Source organism: Hemibagrus wyckioides, linkage group LG09 (assembly GCF_019097595.1).
Source record: "Hemibagrus wyckioides isolate EC202008001 linkage group LG09, SWU_Hwy_1.0, whole genome shotgun sequence".
NCBI classification, from domain to species: domain Eukaryota; kingdom Metazoa; phylum Chordata; class Actinopteri; order Siluriformes; family Bagridae; genus Hemibagrus; species Hemibagrus wyckioides.
In genome coordinates this window covers 12,086,557-12,109,222 of record NC_080718.1, presented here as the reverse complement: position 1 = coordinate 12,109,222, position 22,666 = coordinate 12,086,557, and the positions used below count along the sequence as shown (strand labels likewise).

The 22,666-nt window shown below is 37.5% G+C and overlaps 2 protein-coding genes across 8 annotated transcripts in view; both read right to left on the bottom strand.

Moving 5' to 3' along the window:
* The window catches only part of evla (Enah/Vasp-like a), a 43,840-nt gene extending 38,722 nt beyond the window's left edge, over nt 1-5,118 (bottom strand). The window contains exon 1 of one of the 7 annotated variants that reach the window (XM_058399157.1): nt 4,523-5,118. In XM_058399157.1, the coding sequence (XP_058255140.1) occupies nt 4,523-4,527 (5 nt within the window). In that variant the 5' untranslated portion in view covers nt 4,528-5,118. The remainder of the gene's footprint in view (nt 1-4,522) is intronic. The other 6 variants (XM_058399158.1, XM_058399156.1, XM_058399164.1 and 3 more) reach the window with 6 other exon arrangements.
* A 6,299-nt stretch (nt 5,119-11,417) lies between these two features.
* eml1 (EMAP like 1) overlaps nt 11,418-22,666 on the bottom strand; it is a 37,596-nt gene continuing 26,347 nt past the window's right edge. The window contains exons 7-23 of the mRNA XM_058399319.1: nt 22,378-22,507; nt 20,721-20,870; nt 20,015-20,084; nt 17,845-17,955; nt 17,526-17,621; nt 17,105-17,239; nt 16,912-17,011; nt 16,420-16,571; nt 16,118-16,243; nt 15,372-15,503; nt 15,084-15,151; nt 14,697-14,785; nt 14,475-14,572; nt 13,747-13,834; nt 13,472-13,567; nt 13,147-13,277; nt 11,418-13,033 (exon numbers count right to left, since the gene is read on the bottom strand). Of these exons, the coding sequence (XP_058255302.1) occupies nt 12,908-13,033; nt 13,147-13,277; nt 13,472-13,567; nt 13,747-13,834; nt 14,475-14,572; nt 14,697-14,785; nt 15,084-15,151; nt 15,372-15,503; nt 16,118-16,243; nt 16,420-16,571; nt 16,912-17,011; nt 17,105-17,239; nt 17,526-17,621; nt 17,845-17,955; nt 20,015-20,084; nt 20,721-20,870; nt 22,378-22,507 (1,898 nt within the window). The 3' untranslated portion in view covers nt 11,418-12,907. The remainder of the gene's footprint in view (nt 13,034-13,146; nt 13,278-13,471; nt 13,568-13,746; nt 13,835-14,474; nt 14,573-14,696; nt 14,786-15,083; nt 15,152-15,371; nt 15,504-16,117; nt 16,244-16,419; nt 16,572-16,911; nt 17,012-17,104; nt 17,240-17,525; nt 17,622-17,844; nt 17,956-20,014; nt 20,085-20,720; nt 20,871-22,377; nt 22,508-22,666) is intronic.

Sequence of the window (22,666 nt, the reverse complement as noted above, 5' to 3'; positions counted from 1 at the left end):
TGGACTTTCCAACAACATACTTACACTTCCTGAAAAGGTTCCCAAGTGAGCACTGTCTCTATTTTTCTGCCCAGCAGCTCTTCTCTTGTGAAAGTCTCAAAACATTTTGCTAGTTGCATGGACCCTCATTACAAGTGTGTGTTTATACCATACAATTTGTGTTCTATATATGTCAATCTTCACATATAATGAGGCAGCAGGAAAAATGTGGGAGGCACATGCAGTAATGAAAGCTATTATTTGACAGCTGCTCCTTGGCTTCTATCCACTGCAGAAAATGCTCTCCAAAATACCGCATGTTTATGCCTTTAAAGCTCACAAGGAACGTGAGAGTTGTGTGTGTTATGGCTCAGTGTGAGAAAACTAATCAGCTCGTTCTTGTGGAAGAACAGCTGGCGAGACAAATCAACATGCCTGGCTACCACGCTTGCTGAGTGTGTGTGTGTGAATGTGTGTGTTTGTGTGTTTTAGCAGAGCTGCAAAGACGTACAAGCAAAAGTAAGGAGCTGATACAGAGGTCAGCCAAGAGACCTTGCACAGGAGAGCAATAGTATAGAAAGAAGGAATGGAGAGAAAGAAACAGAGGAACATAAACATGTGACAGCTACAAACCAACAGCCTTCTCCTTCTGCCAATCACTTCTATCCACAGGAATGAAGGGTGGAGGAGGAGGCTGGAATATTGCTTATGTGCAACAACCACATGATCCTTCTAACTACTGCAAGCACACACACACACACACACACACAGAGAGTGAGAGAGACTAATGTAATGCCCACAGTTTTCTGGAATCAATTCGAGATTACTTAACTGAAAAACAAAAGTTTTATTTATGGTGGCACTCATTCTTACACGTGCCGTTTGATCTAAAATGCCTTTTTAAAGACTGTATCTCACATAACACACACATCTGCACACACATCCGGCATCAAGCACAACAAATTGGGCCTACACCTCCTCAACATCACATTTAACTGATGACCTTCTGCTACAATTATGTTCCTTTTAGACTGTAAATGTATAATATTCTGATTTAGACAACTTGGAATATTTCTTCAGTTACTGGATGTAGTCATTAAGAGAAGGTTATGTAGCTTAATCACAGGAAGAAACTTGCAAGACTGACACACAAGGTGAATCTGCTGATCACAGGGTACAACCCTGATAGGATTTTAATCACACAGTATACTGAAGGATACTGAGGAGATCATAAAAACATTGTGCTGACTTCCTAATTGGCAAACAGGGTTGTTGTGACATTGCTGTGTTGCGAACTGTGCCGTCAAACAATGTACACTATTGTTATATCTTATATGTTTCCCATTCCAATCATTTAATCCGTATAAACAGCCAGCTGGATACTTAAAATCTAGCAAAATGAACTACAGGCTGCGTAAGCTCAAATGCTTATGAGGATTTAAGCGAATGAGGACACATCAAAGACAATCCTAACAGGAAGTAGATGTGTTTACAGGAAAAATGATGAGCCAAAAAAACTAAAAGGATGCCCAATTAGCTATATTTACTAAGGAGAAAGCTTTCCTGCTTAGTGCTAATCTGCCTAAACAGTCATGAATACTGACTGGGTTTTTTTTTATTTACTTCTTTACTTTTAAGTATGTATGGTAATGTTAACAGACATTTAAGAATAACATAACATAACTAAAAACAGGCCACTGAGAGCAATGTGATCATTTGTGCACATCTTTACAAGTAAGACTTTAGAGATGTGCAAAGATGTTTCTGCGTCAAAAGAACTTTCCCTACACCTGTGATATCCAGACTCACTGATCTGAAAATATCACCACACACACATGAACAGATTACACACAGACACATGCACAGGGCCTCCATGAGTCACTCGAGTAAACGCTCTCACAGTCAGTCTACAAAAATAGCTCTTCTGAACATTTTCATGTTCCCACTATGTGCATATGTTAGGCAGGGGAAAGAATGCAGATTCGTCTTACCATGATGGAGCACCACTTTTCAGACAAAATCTAAAAATAACCCACATTAGGAAGATATACTTATATAAGAGAGCTGTGGGTTGCGTAAATTCTTCTGGCCAAACGGTTGAGTTTTCTTGCTAGAGAGACATCAGCTGGAATGGAGAGTTATATGAGACTTCCTTTCGGCAACAATTACTAGAGAAAGTCAATAAAGAAGCGAAAGAAAACTTTAAGGGTTTGTTGTAGAGTAATACAATAAGTTCACAGTACTAGTTTAGCTATGGTGGTGACCAGAAGATTGTGATTAATCCTGTCACTTGCAATGGTTCATCATGGTTCATATATACTTAAATTATAATTATGCCTCATAAACATGTCATATGAATGATTGTAAAGTAATGGTGTTGTTCTGCCTCCCACTACTGAAGTGATAATTAAAAGTATGTCGTGTTCACATGCTTGCTGTTGGAAACATGAAACGCAGCTGATGCTAGGTTCATTACAAAGTTCTGTACACCATAACACAAATTACTCAGTTAACAAGTTTCCTGAAGATATCACAATTTTGGTCAAATACAAGGTATTTTCATGATGTGAAAAATGTACAACATGCATAGAATAGTTGCTGATATACGGAAAGGAATATGAACAAAATGGAAAGCGTTAACAATTAGATGCATTTATTATTTAGAAAAATAATCAAAACCTGCCATTCGGTACAGAAACTGTACTCTCTTCAGCCATGCTGAATGATTAGGACTTTTTCAATCTATGAAACTCAGGTATCATAATATTTATGCCATGAGGGGTCATTCACATGCAAGGAATAGGAAACGCCTATACATGAAGGAGGAATTAGATCTTACATTCACAGCAGGTAAAAAAGCCAACTCACAGCTTCAGGGTTCCCAGTTTGATCTTCAGCTGAAGTGAGTTCCTTTTGTGTCTGTGTGAGCTTCATGTGGGTTTCCTCCAATTTCCACCCAAAAAAACATGCCAGCAGGTGGATCAGCACTTTAAATTGACACTAGGTAGAAATGAGTGTATGAATGTGTGTGTGAAGTGATCAGAGATGGACTGAAGTCCATTGCAGGGTATATTCCCACCTTGCACCCACTGTTCACTGACTAGGCTGCAGATTTACAGCTACCTTACCTTACGTGTTTCATTATCTCCTCCTGAACATACCAAGGTGAACTTTAAATGTGATGTACTATTGCTCACTCACATTGAACTTACCATAACCATTTATGTCTAGGACTCACCCATTCTTCAGTAAAAAATTTCACTTGGATACTATAGACCTGTACCTCAAAACATCTGTTGTATTCATAAACAACCTATTAACATACTTAGTACTGTCTGACTTCATAGTATACAATTCTTGATTGTTATAATGCCACTATTTAATGTCAGTGGATTCTAAGTTAAGTTGTTTTTATTTATCACATATTCATTATGGCACAGTGAAATTCTTTCTTTGCATATCCCATCCTTGGAGGTTGGGGTCATAGCGCAGGGTCAGCCATAATGCAGCGCCCCTGGAGCAGGGTGGGTTGAGGGCCGTGCTCAAGGGCCCAACGGTGGCAGACCCAGAGTCTTAACCACTTGAGCTACCACTGTCCCCACCGGATTCTCAACCGGGTTTGGTTCCCCTCAACGTTTCATACTCTCAACATTTCCTTGTCACTGTCTGCACTAGGGCCGATGGGTTGCTAGTTAAGGATCTAAGTCTACGTCCAGATTTCTGTCAAGCTGTTAGTGACAATGTCTATTGTTCAAAGCCGAATTGAACTGAACTACAGAAATGAGCCACAAAGAAAGAAAAGACATGTTCCGCTTAAATGTATATATATCCATCGCCACAATAATCCACGCATGTGTTATTTTCAAACTACTTTGTTGCTTGACATTATGACGTTTATTACGAAGGAAGAAAAGAAAAAAAAACACCCCGATCGTGCGCGCGCGCCTCTTCTCTTAAGAATTCAGCATCTGTTCTCATCATCCTCACCGTGATGTCATCAAGACTTATCGCGTCGTCTGACAGTCACTACAATTACGTCATTATTATTATTATTATTATTATTATTATTATTATTATTATTATTATATTTCGTACACAGACACCGGCCTGTTAGCCAGCATATTATGTGAAGTGCTGATGTTTATTTGCAGTGTATACAATTTTCCCCTCATAATAAGCAAATCGACGTGGTTCGTTTATACATGACCATACATGGTGTCTCACAGACAGGGTATTGCATGCATAGCCTGCAGTATGGATTATAATAGAGGACGATGATCTTTGGGCGCTGAATGAAATAAAAACACACCCTGATTTCTGTCAGCACAACAGGAGGACAGGTGATCTGGCGATTTCACAGGCCCTCTATGCTCATGGCTCATGGTACTACTGTGCATTAGGACAGCACAGACATCTGCAGTTTTTAAAAGCAGATCTTCTGAAATCTCGTCTGTCTTTTTCATTCACGTTTCTAATGTCAGCGTCCCTGTCGCTCTGATTTGCGGCACGCGTTGTCAACAAATACGCCAGAAGGATCGCTTACCTCATTTTAATGCCGTTTTCCACGTATAGACAATAAGGAGGTAAAAGGCGATCTCTGTCCCCGTAGAATCACCGGCGCATTTAGATGGCGTATAAGCCAAAGCCAGGAGTGTAGTAGTTCAGTCGTGTAAAGATGAAAACGTTGAGATTTTTATTTTTTTTTTTAGAATAATGGCTCTAGTCGAGGTGATAACAGCGCTCCGTCAGTGATGGGCGACTCAGCCCTCTCAACAGCTCAGCCAACTCAGCAGCGTCTGCATTATATCGCAATTTCTCATTATATACATCTAAAGCAAATTCCATGTTCAGACAACGGTCGCGCCCATAACATCGTCAGTAATGAATCGTTTGGCTAAAGCGCTCCGGAGATGCCGTTTTTTACTCCCTCTTGAATTCAGGCAGCCGGTTTGAAGGGTGCGAATCTGAACATCAGCCGTAAAACACTGGCCCCTAGTGGCAACAACGAGGTACTGCAGCGTCTGTGTTATAAGGTGTGGCGATTATTCTTCCTGTCCCTTAGGTTAACTTCTTCACTTAAAGAAATGGTAGCCGATTGCATTTATTTTATTACACAAAATCTGATACATTTTCTGTGTGTTTTCTTTCTTTCTTTCTTTTTTTCTTTTTTTAAAGCAAGCCAGTCAATTTATTCTAACTGACCTTCTCTCATTGCTGCACTGCGCATGCGCGTCAGTTTGACTGGACGTCACGCAGGGTGGGCGGTGCCCTCTTTGTTGGGTGATCAATATTAAAGCAGGACCGTATGCTGTATGATGTAGATTCATATTTCAGCACGTGCTCGATTGAGGACACTTTTCTGACAACAATCAGAAACAGACGGATGAATAATTGCAATAAATACCTTCATCTGTAGCTAATTCGTTTGTACAGGCAGCTTCTGTTGATATTTTTTCCCTTAAAAATATTTAAGCTAAATAGTAATAAAGGTGCTCCCTGATGAATAATTTCAGCTTGGCCTGAACAGTCACCAGCTGCCAAAACACAGCTCAATCTGGGCAAACTGGCACAACACAAGTTATTTTTCCAGTTTACTTATTACGTGAATGAAGCGAATATACTATGCGATACGTTTCAGATTTCTTACTATTTGTAGCAAAGAATATTTTTTATGTTGTGTCTATTTTGGGTTTTTAAAAACTATAATTTCAATATTGTAGATTTAGTAGCTTTCCATTAAAATCTGTTTACTTCAGCACCAGTTTGACCACCTCTGCCCGAGTAAAGGCAGCTGGTAGCTTGTCAGACTATGCTGGATTTTTAGCAGGGTTAGCACTCAGACCTCTAAAAATACTCAGTAGGCACCAACTGAGCAGAGATATCCATGGCCTGATTTAAACTGGCCCATAAAAAGATGTTATTATCCTTTCACCTTTATATAGCCCACAACCATCCAGAAGGCCCACTATATAGTTGGACTAAATAACAGTAGCATTGCATAGAAAATTACGTCATATAGCAGTAAAGATGATATTAATGATTATATAGACGATATGTTATATTAAACAGATAACTAACTAACAGCACATAGCTGAGCCATAGAAGAGGTTTGACATTTAGCGTTTTGATATTTGAGTTTAAAAAGAAAAAGAAAAAGTAATGAGACAGCAAACAGTTCCAAAGAGGACAAACAGTGGGTGTCTGAATAGCAGGTGCATGTGCAAGTGGTCACTGACAAGGATAGACAGACACTTTACAGAATTGCTAAGTCCCCAGAAAGTACAGCCATAAAATTAAAAACAGAACTGAATGAGCACATGTTTAAAGAAACAAAACGGTATGCCATGAGCTTCATAAAGATTAACTATATATATAAGATGCAAAGATGTATAATTTGGTGTAATCACAACATCTATAGTCAGATTTGTCTATTTTTTTAATCATATTTCGTTTCATCTGGCTTTATGTTGGATAAAGCCAAACAATGCCTTCAACAAACAATATCTGCTGCTAATGTTTATGTGCAGTGGGAGATGTATAATGGTATGGGCAGCCATTATAGTCTCTAGGAAATCATTAGGTCAGTGAATGCTTGCCATTTCCCATGACCAGGTGCACCCTATGGTACAAACACTCTTCCCTGATGATGTACTGCTGTAAATATTGCAAGCTTGATGAGCAGCAGGATGATGTCAACCTTCTTCTATGGGTCCCTAGTTATAAATTGAAACTTATTTCAACATAATTGAATTTTAATGGGAAGTTCTGGAGCACAGACTGCAAAGCAGATATCCACTTCCTTCATCCCTCACAGTACTGGAATATTTCCATCTTGAAGGACGGTCTAACATCCCACCAGAACTATTTAGGATTTGTGTGACAGTATTCCAAGAAGGATTAAAGCTATTCTGGAAGCAAAGGCTGACCCTAGTTAAAGTTAAGGTTCTTGCTATTAATATATAGACACAGATTTATTTTTTGGTCCTTAGTATGTTTGAAATGTTGTGTACAATTACAGTAGTCAACATTTCTATATCTTTAATAAAAAAAAATTCAGTCTGGTCAAAATTTAGACATCCTATTGACATATATTTAATGTCTTTACATTTCCAGCATTTGGGCCTTATCCAGAGCAACTTACATTTTTATCTCATTTCATTCAATTGTGGGATAAAGGCCTTGCTCAAGGGCCCAGAACTCACAACCAGTCAGTAGTCCAACCCCTTAACCATTGAGCTACCACATCCCCTCTGTCTATATAGTATAAGTTTGATCACATAATAACAGAATTAAAACCATAGGTATAATTTTCCCTATAGTGGCAACACTTCACCAAATATCGCAAATTAAATACAGCTCTTAAGTTGTTACTTAATGAATAGTGGCATTTTAAATTAAAACCTAGTTACGTATGAACACCCCATGATAGTTACGTATGACACACCCCTAATCAACATGTCTACTTAAAAGTAAATAAAATTAATAGTAATATATTTATTTTATATGCATGCACAAATGACATTTCAAACCCTGAAACGTTAACTGAAAGTGAAGTTTGAAGTTAATTTTAAAATGACAGAAAACAGTAGTGATCACTGTAACAAAGATAGTGTTAGCTCGAGTGGTTAAGGCTCTGGGTCATTGACCAGAAGATCAGGGTTCATGCCCCAGCAAGGCCCACAACCTGCACTGTATCATGGCTGACCCTGTGCTCTGACCCCATCCCCCAAGGATGGGATATGCGAAGAATGAATTTCACTGTGCAGTAATGTATATTTGACAAATAAAGACAACTTAACAGTTTGTAAGTAACTTTTTTTTCTTTTAACTTTTCTTTTAACCAGGACATTGGGCTTCACAAAGAATCATGGTGACTGGGAACAAGGAAGTAAAGGTGGCTGCAGGGAATATGATGGGGCAGCCATGTTTGTAGGCCACGGTGGAATGGAGTTTGTGATGTCCGCAATGTGACAGCATGGAAGAAGAGCCTTGTTAGCTATGGAAAGACAAAAATAATCCTAGATGTGTATTTAATATAGTAGCAAAATTAACAAGGCACAAGACCACCAAAGAAGCAAAAAAACCAACAGTATGTAGTAGCAATACAGGTACATCTCAAAAAATTAGAATATCATGAAAAAGGTCAATATTTTTTGTCACTCAGTTCAGAAAGTGAAACCCATATATTATATAGATTCATTACACATAGAGTGAAATATTTCAAGCCTTTATTTCTTGAAATTGTGATGATTATGGTTTACAGATAAGGAAAACCCAAAATTCTGTGTCTCAGAAAATTAGAATATTACATAAGATCAATAAAAAAAGGATATTTCAAACAGAAATGTCAGGCTTCTGAAAAGTATGTTCATTTCTATGCACTCAATACTTGGTTGGGCCTCCTTCTGCATGAATTACTGCATCAATGCGGCATGGCATGGAGGCAATCAGACTGTGGCACTGCTCAGGTGTAATGGAAGCCCAGGTTGCTTTGATAGCGGCCTTCAGGTCATCGGCATTGTTGGGTCTGGTGTCTCTCATCTTCCTCTTGACAGTATCTCATAGATTCTCTATGGGGTTCAGGTCAGGCGAGTTTGCTGGCCAATCAAGCACAGTAACACCATGGTCATTGAACCAGCTTTTGGTACCTTTGGCTGTGTGGGCAGGTGCCAAGTCCTGCTGGAAAATGAAATCAGCATTTCCATAAAGCTTGTCAGCAGAAGGAAGCATGAAGTGCTCTAAATTTTCCTGGTAGATGGCTGCGTTGACTGTGGACTTTGGACAGTGGACAGTGGACCAACACCAGCAGATGACATGGCTTCTCAAATCATCACCGACTGTGGAAACTTCACACTGGACTTCAAGCAACATGGATTCTGTGCCTCTCCACTTTTCCTCCAGACTCTGGGACCTTGATTTCCAAATGAAATGCAAAACTTACTTTCATCTGAAAAGAGGACTTTGGACCACTGACTTCTGACATTGTCTCTAGTTCAGGAGTGGCTTGACATGAGGAATGCGACATTTGTAGGCCATGTCTAGGATTCGTCTGTGCGTAGTGGCTCTTGATGCGCTGACTCCAGCCTCAGTCCACTTCTTGTGAAGCTCCGCCAAATTCTTGAATGGATTTTGCCTGACAATCCTCTCAAGGCTGCAGTTATACCTTTTGCTGGTGCACCTTTTCCTACCACACTTTTTCCTTCCACTCAACTTTCTATGAATATGCTTGGATACAGCACTCTCTGAACAACCAGCTTCTTTAGCAATGACCTTTTGTGGCTTACCCTCCTTGTGAAGGGTGTCAATGACTGTCTTCTGGACAACTGTCAAGTCAGCAGTCTTCCCCATGATTGTGTAGCCTACTGACCCAGACTGAGAGACCATTTAAAAGCTCAGGAAACCTTTGCAGGTGTTTACTCTATGTGTAATGAATCTATATAATATATGGGTTTCACTTTCTGAGTGACAAAAAATATTGACCTTTTTCATGATATTCTAATTTTTTGAGATGTACCTGTACATACATGAAATATTGCTCAAAAAGAAATCAGACTATTAATTTAAAGTGAGAAAATTTGATAACTGTAGAAAACAATATATACATAATAAATGTCAGTGGAGCCATTAGACTATTTTCCAGATTTGGTTTGTTTCCTCCTAAAAATCAACTTGTGTATCAAACAGATACTACCAAAAGCAAATCTCTTAGATTTTGAATGATAAAACGATCCATTCCTGCTTTAACACTGGCTAAATACTTAAAACCTTGTAACTAGCAGTAATCAAACTCTTGATCAAAAAAACCGAAATTAGACTCTTGTCAGATTTGTGCCTCATCACAGTTCTGAGACAAGACTGCCTACGTCTCCTTGCCTGTGTTGCTTGATCTAAGTAAAGCTTTTGATATTATTGTACATAATATTCTTCTAGATAGTTTAGAAAATGTTGTTGGAGTTAAGGGAACAGCCTTCACTAATAAAACCAGGTCTTGGACCAGGACTGATAACTGATCAGTTTGTAGGTGCTCCGCACTGTAAATTGTGACACCTCTATGCACCCTAAAGTAAAGTGTGGTGTTCCACATGGTTCTGTTCTAGTCCCACTGCTCTTTTCTCTAAATATGCCACCTCAAATAAACAATTATCCGTAAACATAGTATTAGCTTTCTCTGCTATGCTGATGAGGCGTAGCTATAAGTTTCAACAAAGCCAGATGACAGACACCAGCTTAGCAAAACTAAAGAATGTGTGAAGGACATTAGACAGTGGATCCTGAATAACTTCCTCCTACTTAACTCTGATAGGACAGAAGTACTTCTATCAGCACCACAAGCAGCTAGACACAACTACTGTGATTACAAAATAGCATAATTACCCATAATAACTCACATGCAGCAGTAAAAGTCATTTTTATAGTTACTGACTCCAGTCTTGCATTCATTGTTCATGTAGATAATACCACTAGGATAGCTGTCCTTCTTTAATACATATAATGTCACAAGATGCAGAAAAAATAGTTCATGCTGTTGTCACCTCTAGGTTGGGCTATTTTAATACCTTGCTGTCTGGATGTTCCAGTAGGTACACAAATGAGCTCCAGTTAGGCCACAATGCAGCAGTCCTTATTAAATTCATAGTCAGATTTGACTCCTATCTTATCCACACTACATTGGCTCCCAGTAAAATTTGTCATTGGTTATAAAATACATGATGTGTAAAGCACAGTGTGTTCTCTTGTTGCAGTACCTGGTGAAACTTTTTATGATCTGCCATGCCTGCTTGCATCAAAAGGTGCAAACTCTTTGTTGGTACCTAGAATAAACAAGATGATAGCAAAGCTTTTTCTTACAAAGCCACACAATTATGGAACAGCCTTTCTATTATTGTTGTGTTAATCAGGTATACAGTCTCAGTGTTCAGTTTATAGTAATCTTTTGGATTGCTTAATAGGGACAAACAAAAATCTATCTCTGAATATCTGTAAATCTGCTTTGTGTCCAGATTTATACATAATGTGTTCAGTTGCATGTGAGTGCTGGATAGCTAGCAAACAAGAGTTATTATTATCCATATTTCCATGTAGTTGTAAGCATAGTAAGTTGTAGCAAATTCATATACATTTATAACAGAAGAACCATGTGCTCTACACTTAATGCATTTTAGCAGTCTTGCTAAGAATAAAGACAACATTTTATGAATTTCATGCTTGTGTGCTTTTCATGCTGAGCGGCTTATGCTGGTCTTTAGCTATTTGTTTACAGCAGGGTAAACTAAGCTTGTTACTGGATTTAACACACAGGTCACATAGGGCCGTGTTGTACGCCTTCTCTTGAAATCAGGTGACACAAAGTTCTGTTTATATCTATGCACATCTCTCTTTAGAACATTCCAGATGATTTAGCCTAGAGATGTATAAATAAAAGACCACACACATCCAGATAGGTTTGAATTAATTTAATATGAATGATCAAAGGTGATAATGATTAGAATGAGGCCGGATTTTTACATTTTATTATGCATTCTGTAATCACTGTTACCTGTTCATACATGCCAGTTACATGCCTAATACCATTATGGCTACTGATTCATTTGTGTGTAGTGTTTAATTGTAACCTATTCCTCAATGTTAAAAAAAAAAAAGTCTAACACTCATATTTTCGGAAACAAAATCACATTTTTACTATTGTGCTACATGCCAATCAACTGGCAAATGAAAATCTGAATGAAATGAATGAAATCTGAATGAAGGCTTAAAAAAATAGCCAACCAACTATGTGCATGCTAAAACAATTTTTAATATACCAACTACAGTCATTAAAAACCCTGATGAGTTTCTCCTTCTCTTTCAGTGCAAAAGAAATAAAGCACGGTTATAGTTGTTCGGCAGTGGAGAGAGAGTTCGGCATAGAATAGTTCAAAAGAATTACATTGCATTGCTAGATTTGTTGGTTTTAATACAAAGTAATATTAGTAATGTTTAATCTAGTCCACATCTAGTCCACACTTTGCTCTGGGAGACAATAGAAATGAATCAAATATTGTATTGCATAAGTATTGACCCCCCCTGAACTTTTTTATTTTGTAGTGATAAAACCTGGGAATATGGGATTAATTGGGATTATATGTCATAAATCTACACAAAGCCCATAATATTAAAGAATATTTATCTAATTCAACTATTTAATGACCAGAGTCCTGTTTTCCTAGGTTATAACACTTCCAAATGCGGAATAGGTGGGCTATGGGGGGGTAAATACTTAAGGAATGCAGTTTCCTTAACTTGCAGTGAAATTAAGACACTTCATTAAGTCTCATTAAAGCACACTTATTAGAAAATGAGGAGCCTAGTACCCTAACTATGAACTATTAGCTGTAGTGTTTTTAAAAAGGGTTTCATGCATCATTTTGGTATAAATCGGGGGATTATTTTGATCACAGTGCCATTGCTGTGTTTGGTAAATTCATGCTGTTTCAGTCCTTTAATATACACAATGTCTCTTCGAAAGAAGAGTGAAAGCTGAGATCAGTTTAGGAAGTTTTGAGACAATCATACTGTACATTCACACTGAAATTCAATCACACAGGAGTGGCTGCAATACTTATTGAGGCCAGACGGTGGGGCCGTACACCATGTCTGCTGTAACAGTTTCAAGGTAATTTGTCAGCTTTGGCATCAAATAAAATGCATCACATGGAGAAAAATTGTTCATGGTCATCACTCCCAGGGTTGAGTTTGCAGAATGTCCAACTCATGGCCGATGTGACCGTAAGCTTATTTTGTGTTTTAGAACATCGCAAACAATAGCTTAACCTTCCTGCTTTACCTCATTACATGTGATATGCCTTCAAATGACTGCCACTCTTTCATTTCAATCTAATAGTAATGGGAATAGTCCCAATCTGTTTCCATGTACAATGTCAGTAGTTGTTTATATCACACGCCACTGCATTACACTCATGTCCTTTCCTCCAGTGGACACCAAGTGGCTGTCATCAAACAGGAAGTTAACACTGGTGACATGACTGCTGTGACCACCATAGACATGACTAGGAGCCTGAGGAGAGGGGAAAGAAAGTATATAAAAGCAAAACAAAACAGTGAGGTATGTATTTTTCTCACCTGTATATAATGTACAGAAAGGTAATAAAACACATGCTGATTGCTTACTCTGGATTGAGAGCAGGGGAATGAGAAGAGGTGCACTTTTCCAAAATCATCCCCCGTAGCGAGAAGTCTCTTCTCATTGGAACTGCACACGGCATTAATATCTGTCCCATCAGAGCCATCTGGCCACAAGCCTGAGGAAGAGCACAGATAAAATCTACCGTTCAGTAAAGTAATCCATATGAATCCATATTCAATTATACAAAAGAACCTGAAAAGGTGCAGGCATTTTAATGAACACATTAAGCACTTACTAGCGTCTTCAATGAAACCTATTTCACGGATCTTTGACCAACCATATTATTACACATTAATGCCTGAAACTCACCAAACACATGAAAGCCCAGTGTGCAGGTAAAAGTGGCCCATGGGATATCTCGGGTAGTTTCCACACTCACTACTTGTTTACACACAGAGGGGATCCCTGGACAAAACAACAACATTACACATTACAGTGACATTTGATTCATTTCAATCATTTCTTAAAATTGTCATCCAGATTTTTGTACAAAAGACAGAGTTCATATCAGCAGATGTGTAACTCACTGCTAAATAATGACCTGTTTATGAGAACTGGTTAATAGTAAATGTAGCAGTACTCACAGTAAAGGATCTCATAATCTCCAGAGTTGGACACCAGGTACTGAGAATCTATAGACCAGTCTAGATGAGTAATGAAACTGGAGTGACCCTACAAGAGACACACAGCAAAAATATCTCCAATAAATGACTATTTCCAAGAAATAAACCATCCTGAACAATTTGCAGTAGTAAAATTAATGTGATTTTCAATCATACTGAAAATGCATTTTGTAATAAAATTACAAATTGACTTTTGTTTAAACGTTTTTACTTTTATGGTCAATTTCAATTCCACCAAGCGACTACTGATAATGGTGCGAGCTAAATTATCTCTAACTAAAGAGAGCAGTGGAGGAGAGCTTTAGTCCTTTAGTGTATCCATCTCTCTCACCTCCTCATCTATACACTGTGCTCAAACAGAAGTTTCCAAAGCTTCACCTTTCAAGCTAGTACTACTCAGCACTACTGAAAATAGAGCAGCAACCTACAAATTAGCACCGCTGCTAAATACAAAAAACAATACACACATACAGTATTAAATGAATTTCATCGCGGGCAATATCTTGAAATGCTTTATTATTGTAGGACATTTGTGCATAAAGAATTTGTACAAATTCTGTACATTGCTTTGTAAGATTACAAGAACAAACAATGGTGAATTATGGTCAAATTTGTAATATAATTTATTTATAAGTTATATAATTTATATATCTTGAGGTGCTTTTGCAAAAAAATTTACAAGAACTTACTGAGCATTTTCCCACTCGACTGTATTTCTTGCCATTTTCAGCTACAGCATAAATGTAGATGTAATTGTCATGTGACCCAATGGCAAGGAAATTGCCATCTGAAAGACAAAATATTCAATCCTGTGTCATGTAAGTGTCATGTGCACTGATGCTCTGTAAATGTCCTTGTATTTATTACTTTAGAATTTAAATCATTATAGTGGCTATCAGAAGAACACTGACCTGGAGAAAAACGCATAACTGAGAGCTGTTCATTCCCATCTGTATGTACTGTGACTAGATCCTTAGTTTCAGTATCCAGGACAAGCCACCTGTTCATACAGTTACAACAGAAGAACAGACCATATAAAGCTCTGCATACTAAAAAGCTTGGAGCATTTTCAAAGACTTCTATTGCTATTAACCTTGCTTTTTGATATGCTGATGACTCATGAATATTAATAATTTTTAAAATATATCTGAACAATGGATCTAGTCCTGTGTCTACATATAAAATTTGCATAATAATGATGTGTTTGGGGTCTTCCACATATTAGACTATTAGAAATTTGCCAGAACAGTAATGACATGTCAGAGACCTCAATGCTATGAAGGGACAGCCTCTCTTACCTGCCTGTCTGCGTTCCTATGGCAACAATTGCCCCAGAGGGATGGAAGCCTGCAGATTGAGCAGCATCCTATCCACATAAACACAAACACAGGCCTCAATCATACACCGCAAGTTCAACCCAGATGTACGTATCAATGTGTGATGTTTATTGATATTTTGGTTGCTTCATACAGTTTTAAAAAAGAAAGTACACGTTAAAAAAGCTCAAGGAGTTTACAAAATCGCCACCATGCCCTCACTGTTGCTATATTTTAAACTCTGCAATTCATTCTGTGGTTTCATCTCACCTCCAGTGTCTTGGTCCAGAGTGGCTGATGGGATGCTGAGTCCCACAGACAGACCAGTTTATCATGGCCACTGGTGAGGAACTGCAGCTTTAATGGGTGCACAGCTAAGCCCCATAACTCATCAGTATGTCCCTGAAAAACAATCATAGACACAAGTTTCAACTAGTATTAAAGGGTTTGAGAAATAACAATGTTTTACACGTTTGTGAATTGATAATCACAGCTGGATTCTGTAGAACTGTTGCTGTAATCCTAAAGTACTGCTCATACTATACATCGTTTCAGCACAATTAGTATGGTTTGACTTTATAGTATACAGTCATGGAAGAAAAATGTTTTATTAAATAATAAATAGGACGTGTTTCCGTGTTGAGTGCAGTTCCTCAGGTTTCTAACCCATTTTGTCTGAGGGATCTAGATCTAGATCTAAATATATAATGTGAATTCTGTATAGCTGTTTCCTGATAATGTCTATTTGAGTTGAACCCAAATATTAAACTTAGTCATACACTAAAACTGTTTAATTGCAGAATATAGAGTTTAAGTTGTGCCTGCAATAATTTCTATTTATTTAGGAGTTAATTTCACATAATTTAATTAGACTAAACCGAGGCATTTTCACCTAGTTAACAAGAATATTACCTTTGTACTTAACGATGTATCACTTGTACAAAGTAACTAAATAAAATAGATTACTAATCTGACCTTTTTTGGAATCAAAGTTGCCTATATCTTTCAGTATTCACCTGTATAATGGGGGTGAATTCCCCATTCAGATTGCCCAGCAGGATGTAGTTTTTGGTTGTTCCAATGAGAATAGTTTCTCCCTTTCCTTCAGCAATTGTGCGAATAGGCCCATACACTTCAGGAACCTAAGAAGAATAACATACAGTGGCAGAAAACTAATATTACTAGTTATTAGTCTACCGGTTGATTTTATGTAATTCACTTTATACAGGAACATCAAATATAAACATAGCACATTACATGCTATTTTAATATTAAATATTCAATAATCTTTTATTCAGGTGGCATAACAGTGTCTCACCTCCACCATATGAATCTTCTGGTAATTTCCATCCCACGAAGTGAGCTTACGGTCTTTCCCACCCGAAACCAACGTGCCATCTCTCAACATGCACAGAGCAAACACGCTGCTTTCATGTGCACCCTGAATGGCCAAACTAATGCGATTAGAGCCTTCAAGACAGACACAGAGCAGTGAACCACATTAGCAAGCATTAACCCCACTCTCTGGAAGGTCAGGAACAATAAGCATATGAGGGATCTGCTCAGCAAAGCAGCACTGATTGAAAATCCTTACCAGCTGTAATCAAATTGTGTGGATGCAGCTGTTACACCATTACAGTTTGCAAAGCTCAGAGCAGAATGCTAAGATTATACTACTACCACAGACATATTTATGAAAAATTCATCATGTGTGTATGGAATGGTTACAGTATGCATTATGCATGATCTAATATCTTTTAAATCAGCAATTTTTTAAACAGGTCCACAGTTCTACCACTGAATTCTTTACCTTTGCCCCATACAAGTATATTTCCACTGGAGTCACCAGTGATAGCATCACCATTTTCTGAAAAAGTCACACACAAGACAAACTTGGGCTTCTCTTGTTTCTGCAAGAAACATAAATATGGCTTGGTATTACTTACAAAACAGTCTGTTTAAACAGTCTACTCCCCAAAATATACCATGATCTGTAAATTTACCTCAAACAAACCCTGCTTCTTTAGAAGGGAGCCTTTTTCTAGTGACCAAAAGCAATGGTGGGACTTCCCACACGTTACAATTATGTTTGCATCTGTTGGATGGAAATCAGCAGCGAAAATGGAGTCATTGGAGCACTGTAATAAGAGTGCAGAAAAACAGTGATTAACAGTGGGCTTGGAAGCTAACATTGGAATAGGAGAAATAAACTGTTAACATCATGCTTTTTAAAATCACATACAAGACTTAAAACATTCCTTTTCTAAAACTAAATATAATAAAACATAATATTTGTAATAGAAGACTGACTTTCTAACCCCGATTTGGTCCGAATGCTTTATATATCACTATTGGTCAGATTTTAAGCTCAACAAATTGCTCACAGTGCTTATTAAAATGTTGACATGTCCTAAAATGACATACCTTAACTTCAGCAAGTCTCTCTTCCCGCTGCCAGTCCCATACTGAAAGGACATGATCGTTGGAGTCATCTACTACACACAACCAGCTGCCTCCATTCTAAATGGTTAAAATATAGACACAAATACGGTGTAATGCTTTATCATTAACAGATGTGTAATACAAGTAGGCTATTTAATCTAAAGTCCCTTTAAAAAGTCCCAAGACAACCTTTTTCCTATCAGAAACTATAAATACAGCATGGTGATTGGATAAGTTGTTGAAATGGACACAGGTATAATAAAGCCATTCTGAAATACAACATGCAAAACATGTCTCTTACCGACTTAGAGAAGGAAAGGCACACAAGAGCCCTGTCAAAAAAGCCAGCTCCAAGAACATGAAGTGTGTTTAGACTCACAGAGTCCCAAACACGGACATGAGGAGCTAACTGCTGCAAAAAAAAAAAAAGACAGTTAGTATTATTATCACTGAGCTACAGAACACAATATAAGAGACTACACATAAAACAGTAAAATATAGAAACTAAACATGAAAATCGCTTTTTTCTTCAGCTAGGCATAGCAAGGTATTTCACAACATCCTGTATAGTGGGATTGAAAAGATACATTATGAATTAAATTTTTTTTTTTTCAGGGCTTAAAGTTCAGAAATGGAAAAGGGTCAGGAACATCATGCCCAGAGGCACAGAAATACTATAATAAAGGCAAGGCTTTGCAAAAAAAAAAAAAAAAAAGGCAAGTAGAGAAGTGCATAAATACATTAAACAGGTAAGATACAGAAATAGCTTGGGTTTGCAGTTGGTAGACTGTCTAGACACTAGCATATGGCTGTCTAGCACTGAATATCTCGGGAGTAAGGCTAGACTGGTACATAATAGTCTATTAAACAGTGTCACAAATACAGAGGCACCAAATGCAGATTTGGGGTTTAAACAATCCACAATCTTTTAATTGCTATGTCAATGAGTTCTCAGATACATCCTGACTTCCTTCTTGGTTATGTTACACTTGGCCTTTGGATTGTGTATGGTATTTGAGGTAAGGCTTACTGATTCTCCAGGAAAGCTTTCCACTTGCTTACATGGAAATGAGGATTACATCTGAATGACCATGATGGCAGAAAACCTAATATAAAAAAATCCTTCAACCTGGAATGTATTCAGGATTGCAGTTATTGGTTAGATTTCCCACTTTGGGTGAATGATCCAATGCCACAAAGATATTATTATATCCCTTTCAATGGGGTTTGGAGTTCATGTTAATGTTGGGTCAGAGAAACAAGCCTACCACATGGCAGTAAATGTGGGTACTTAGTGCATGGGCCTACCTCATTCTTCAGCCATGAGGGAGAGCAACAACTACTAGACTGGTTTGTTTGTTTGACCAGTGATAAATGTCAACTGATAAAGCTTATTGTTTGAATTAAGGTCATGCTACCACAGCAGAAACCATTTTGCTCTTGATTTTGACCACCCCAGTGCTAATCTCTCACACACACACCCAAGCAAAGAGCAAAAATCTTGTTTTGGTGGAAGTGACATTTCTAATCTTACAAAGCTCACATTTTTAAGCTTGGTTGTTTTGCAAATATCTCAAACCAAATGATTATAATTAGTACAGTCTTCCAGATTATTTGGATGGATGGAAATGTCATCTGTAAACAAAGCCATTTCTACAGTAATCAGTAATAATCACCAGAACAATGAAAGGTGCATTAGCTAGCTTTAAAGGCATTACCAAGTATTCTTAGTCTCCCCTAAAAGTTTTCCACTCATGCCCTCTTGGATAGTTTTAGGATTACATGCACCACAGAGGTTTAAAATTGTAAAATACTCTAGCACTAACATGTGGGTGCAATGGGCTAAAGTGAGTGTGTTGAAAATGATTTACAAGGGTTAATTTTGTGATCATGACTTCCACAAAGCCGATGTATGAAACAATACGTAAATAATAAAAAATATAAAAATACACTGTCACTCCTGTAAGTAGTGTAAAGTAAAGTGAAGTTTGAACTCAAGTTCAAAATACACTATGAATAAAATAGTGTAGACGTAAGTGTGCATTGAAACAAGCAGGCATGCAAAAGCGTTTTTAAAGGCTCGGCTGAAAAGCATCTGATGTATAAGAAATTGGGCAGCCAAACATATTGAAACAGATCTCAAGAAAACTCTGCATCTGCCTGGTACACAGATGTACAGATATTTTCAGTAAACCCATTGTATGGTGTATAATTTTAGCTCAGTGCTACACTCTCTGCATTAAGGGAAAGTAACTATATTCCATAACTTTTATTATGTGAATTTCTCATGTTCTTTGTAGCATCTTATTTACAATTTTCTGTTTAGAAGGACATCAAGTGTTATTCATGTCATTTGTCTCTACATGAAAGGCACTTGAAGCAGAAATAAATCATTCCAATGACAGATTTAATTGTAGACATCTTTCAAGGCAGCTCAGTGTCAGACTCTGTGGTGGTATGTACTCTCTTACTTTGCCATCCGAGGAGGTTCCAGCTACTTGTCCTGTTGCTATAGTGATTTTATCAGGATGGACAGCTAGGCTTCAGGGAACAAGAGGGAGACCAAAAGGACAGTAGTTAACAATGCTGAACAAGAAAGAAAAGCACATAACAAGGACTGATACAACGGGAATGATATGATAGGATTTGATATCTTCATTCGGCATTTATTTTGGCATTATATATAAATAAATTTCATCTTATAGAACATAAAATATTAGTTTATAGAATTAGTTTAGCAACATAAGCTTTGGGACCTTTCGACGATCTGTAATAAATAAGATACAAATCACTTTACACAGTTCTATGCAGTGTATAATTACTAGTCCACAGTCTAAGTGAGCTCCCTTTTAGGCAGAGGATATGAAACATGGTGTCGCTTAGTGTTACCATATTCCTCTACACAATTTTGACGATAAACTGCTCAGACGATTAAAAAATGTGTTGCTGAGCCATTTTCTTAAAAGGTTAAGACTCAACAATATTATTGTTATTTTTAATATTATTGTTAATGTTAATGTTAATATTATTTTTCCATTATGTAATTCATATTTGAACCGTGCTTTTAGTGTTTTTCTTTTTTTTTTTTTGCAGACTATTAATGTAGTAAATCTTGGAAAGGTAGATGGAGTTGCACTAATGATTGACATCCAGAATAAGTACAAGTTTTGCTCTTACCATTTGATGTCATCAGTATGCCCAGTGTAGTGTCTTTGCAGCTGCTCATCTACATTGTACAACACCACAACAGAGGCAATAAAATAAACCGTCTCTCCAGTGGGCAGCAGGTAGAGATTGGACCGACAGTCACGGCCACGGTAGCCATAGCTGAGTTTTGGTTAAGAACAAAAGCAAAGCTCAGCAGTATGTGAAATTAGGCTGTTATTGTAGATCAGTGTAAGAATTTGGTATTTGCTCACATCCAGTTTACATGTCACAAAAAATAGCTCTGGCACTGACATATTACCCACTGTGAACACATGGCGCTAAATCCACAAGGTGGTCGTAGAATTTCTAGAGACTTCTCTCTAAAAGTGTGTAATCCGTTATGTAGTGACGTGCCCGATGAATCATGAGCAGGAAGAGAACAGATCTGCAGCAACACTGACAGACTGCAGCAGTGAAGATTAAAAGCCAGTGTTAGCCGACTCAGTGAAAACTAGATTACTTGGTCTTCTGTGTAGACACTACAAGAAAGAAAATAACTAAATAGTAAATCATGTTAAAAGATCATTGCTTCTCATCCTTAGATGTACAAGTAATCTTAGAACACAAGTTGATTTCCCTTTGAGGCATATCATGACCTCCATGCTGAAATAGAGCTGCATTGTGCATAGATGTGTCAAGATAATAATGTGCCTCCTAACTATATCACTAATTTAGAAATCAGAGCAACTCCAGGCAGTGAAATGTTTTATATCTCTCATGAAAATAGATTTCCACTTGTACAAAATTACAAAAAAAACACTCCTGTTGAAGATGATGCATATTGGTAACTGAACATTCTTTGCTATCTATAAATGCAGCTAAGTTATGCATAAATGCATCCTTGAAGAAATATTTTCTGTTTCCTGGTTTTTGATAAGAAGAGCTGGTCTAAGCCATTTTTCTTAAGAGCACTGTAATTTCCCAAAATAAAAATGAATATTTCCACTTGGCCAAAATACCACTTCATTGGCTGCACTCAAAAGATAACTATTCATTAAATGTCTAATGGAAAAACTCACATTATGTCAAAAGGATGCTCATATGTAGTATATTTCAGTGTAATACAATGGAGATATGAACTAACCATAGTTCTGGAGAAAGACCTAAAGATTCACCTCTTACCTAGTAATCTTCCTATAAATTCATATCCCCTTCATTTTATGTTCATGATAAAGATTCTGCCTACCCCTACCATTTATGTAATTCTTCTCAATTCCTAACCAAGACTCTGTGCTGGTTTTACACATACATACATTTCTCATCAATTCATTCCGCAGTATCCCTTCAATATCTGAGGGTGTAGTCTGCACTCACAAAGTGCAAAATGTGTCAGAGAATTTAACCCATTTATCATTTCAGTCTTGTTGACTAATTGATCATTCATTCATTCATTCATTCATTTTCCTGGTTAACCCTGGTCAGGGTTACAGTGTACCCAGAACTTGTGTGTATATAACCTGAAGGGAATCTAGTTCATCACAAAGAACCATCACATACTCCTTCATACCTTGGCAATTTTATGTAGCTAGTCCATGTCCTGGCATGTTGCTCATTCACTTCGAACCTCTCTTGGTTACAAATGAGAACCAACAGATGAATAAAATTTTGCTGTAATGCAAAAGGATACACCCAGTCTAACTTCAGTTTTTTAGGAGGCAGATCAGCTTTTCCTTCTAGACAGTATGTATCCACCAGCTCTTTTGGCATGTACATGGTGATGGGTCTTCCCTTCAAATACATTTTGACATACCCTTCATCTAAAAAAAGCAAAATATTTTCAGAACAACAAATTATATAGCATTGCATGACCTTAGTATTATATGGTATATATTTTAACTCCCATTTATTCTTCATATGTAGATAGAACCTTATAATACTAAGAATACACTGGGAGGCTGTATGTTTGTAAAGATATG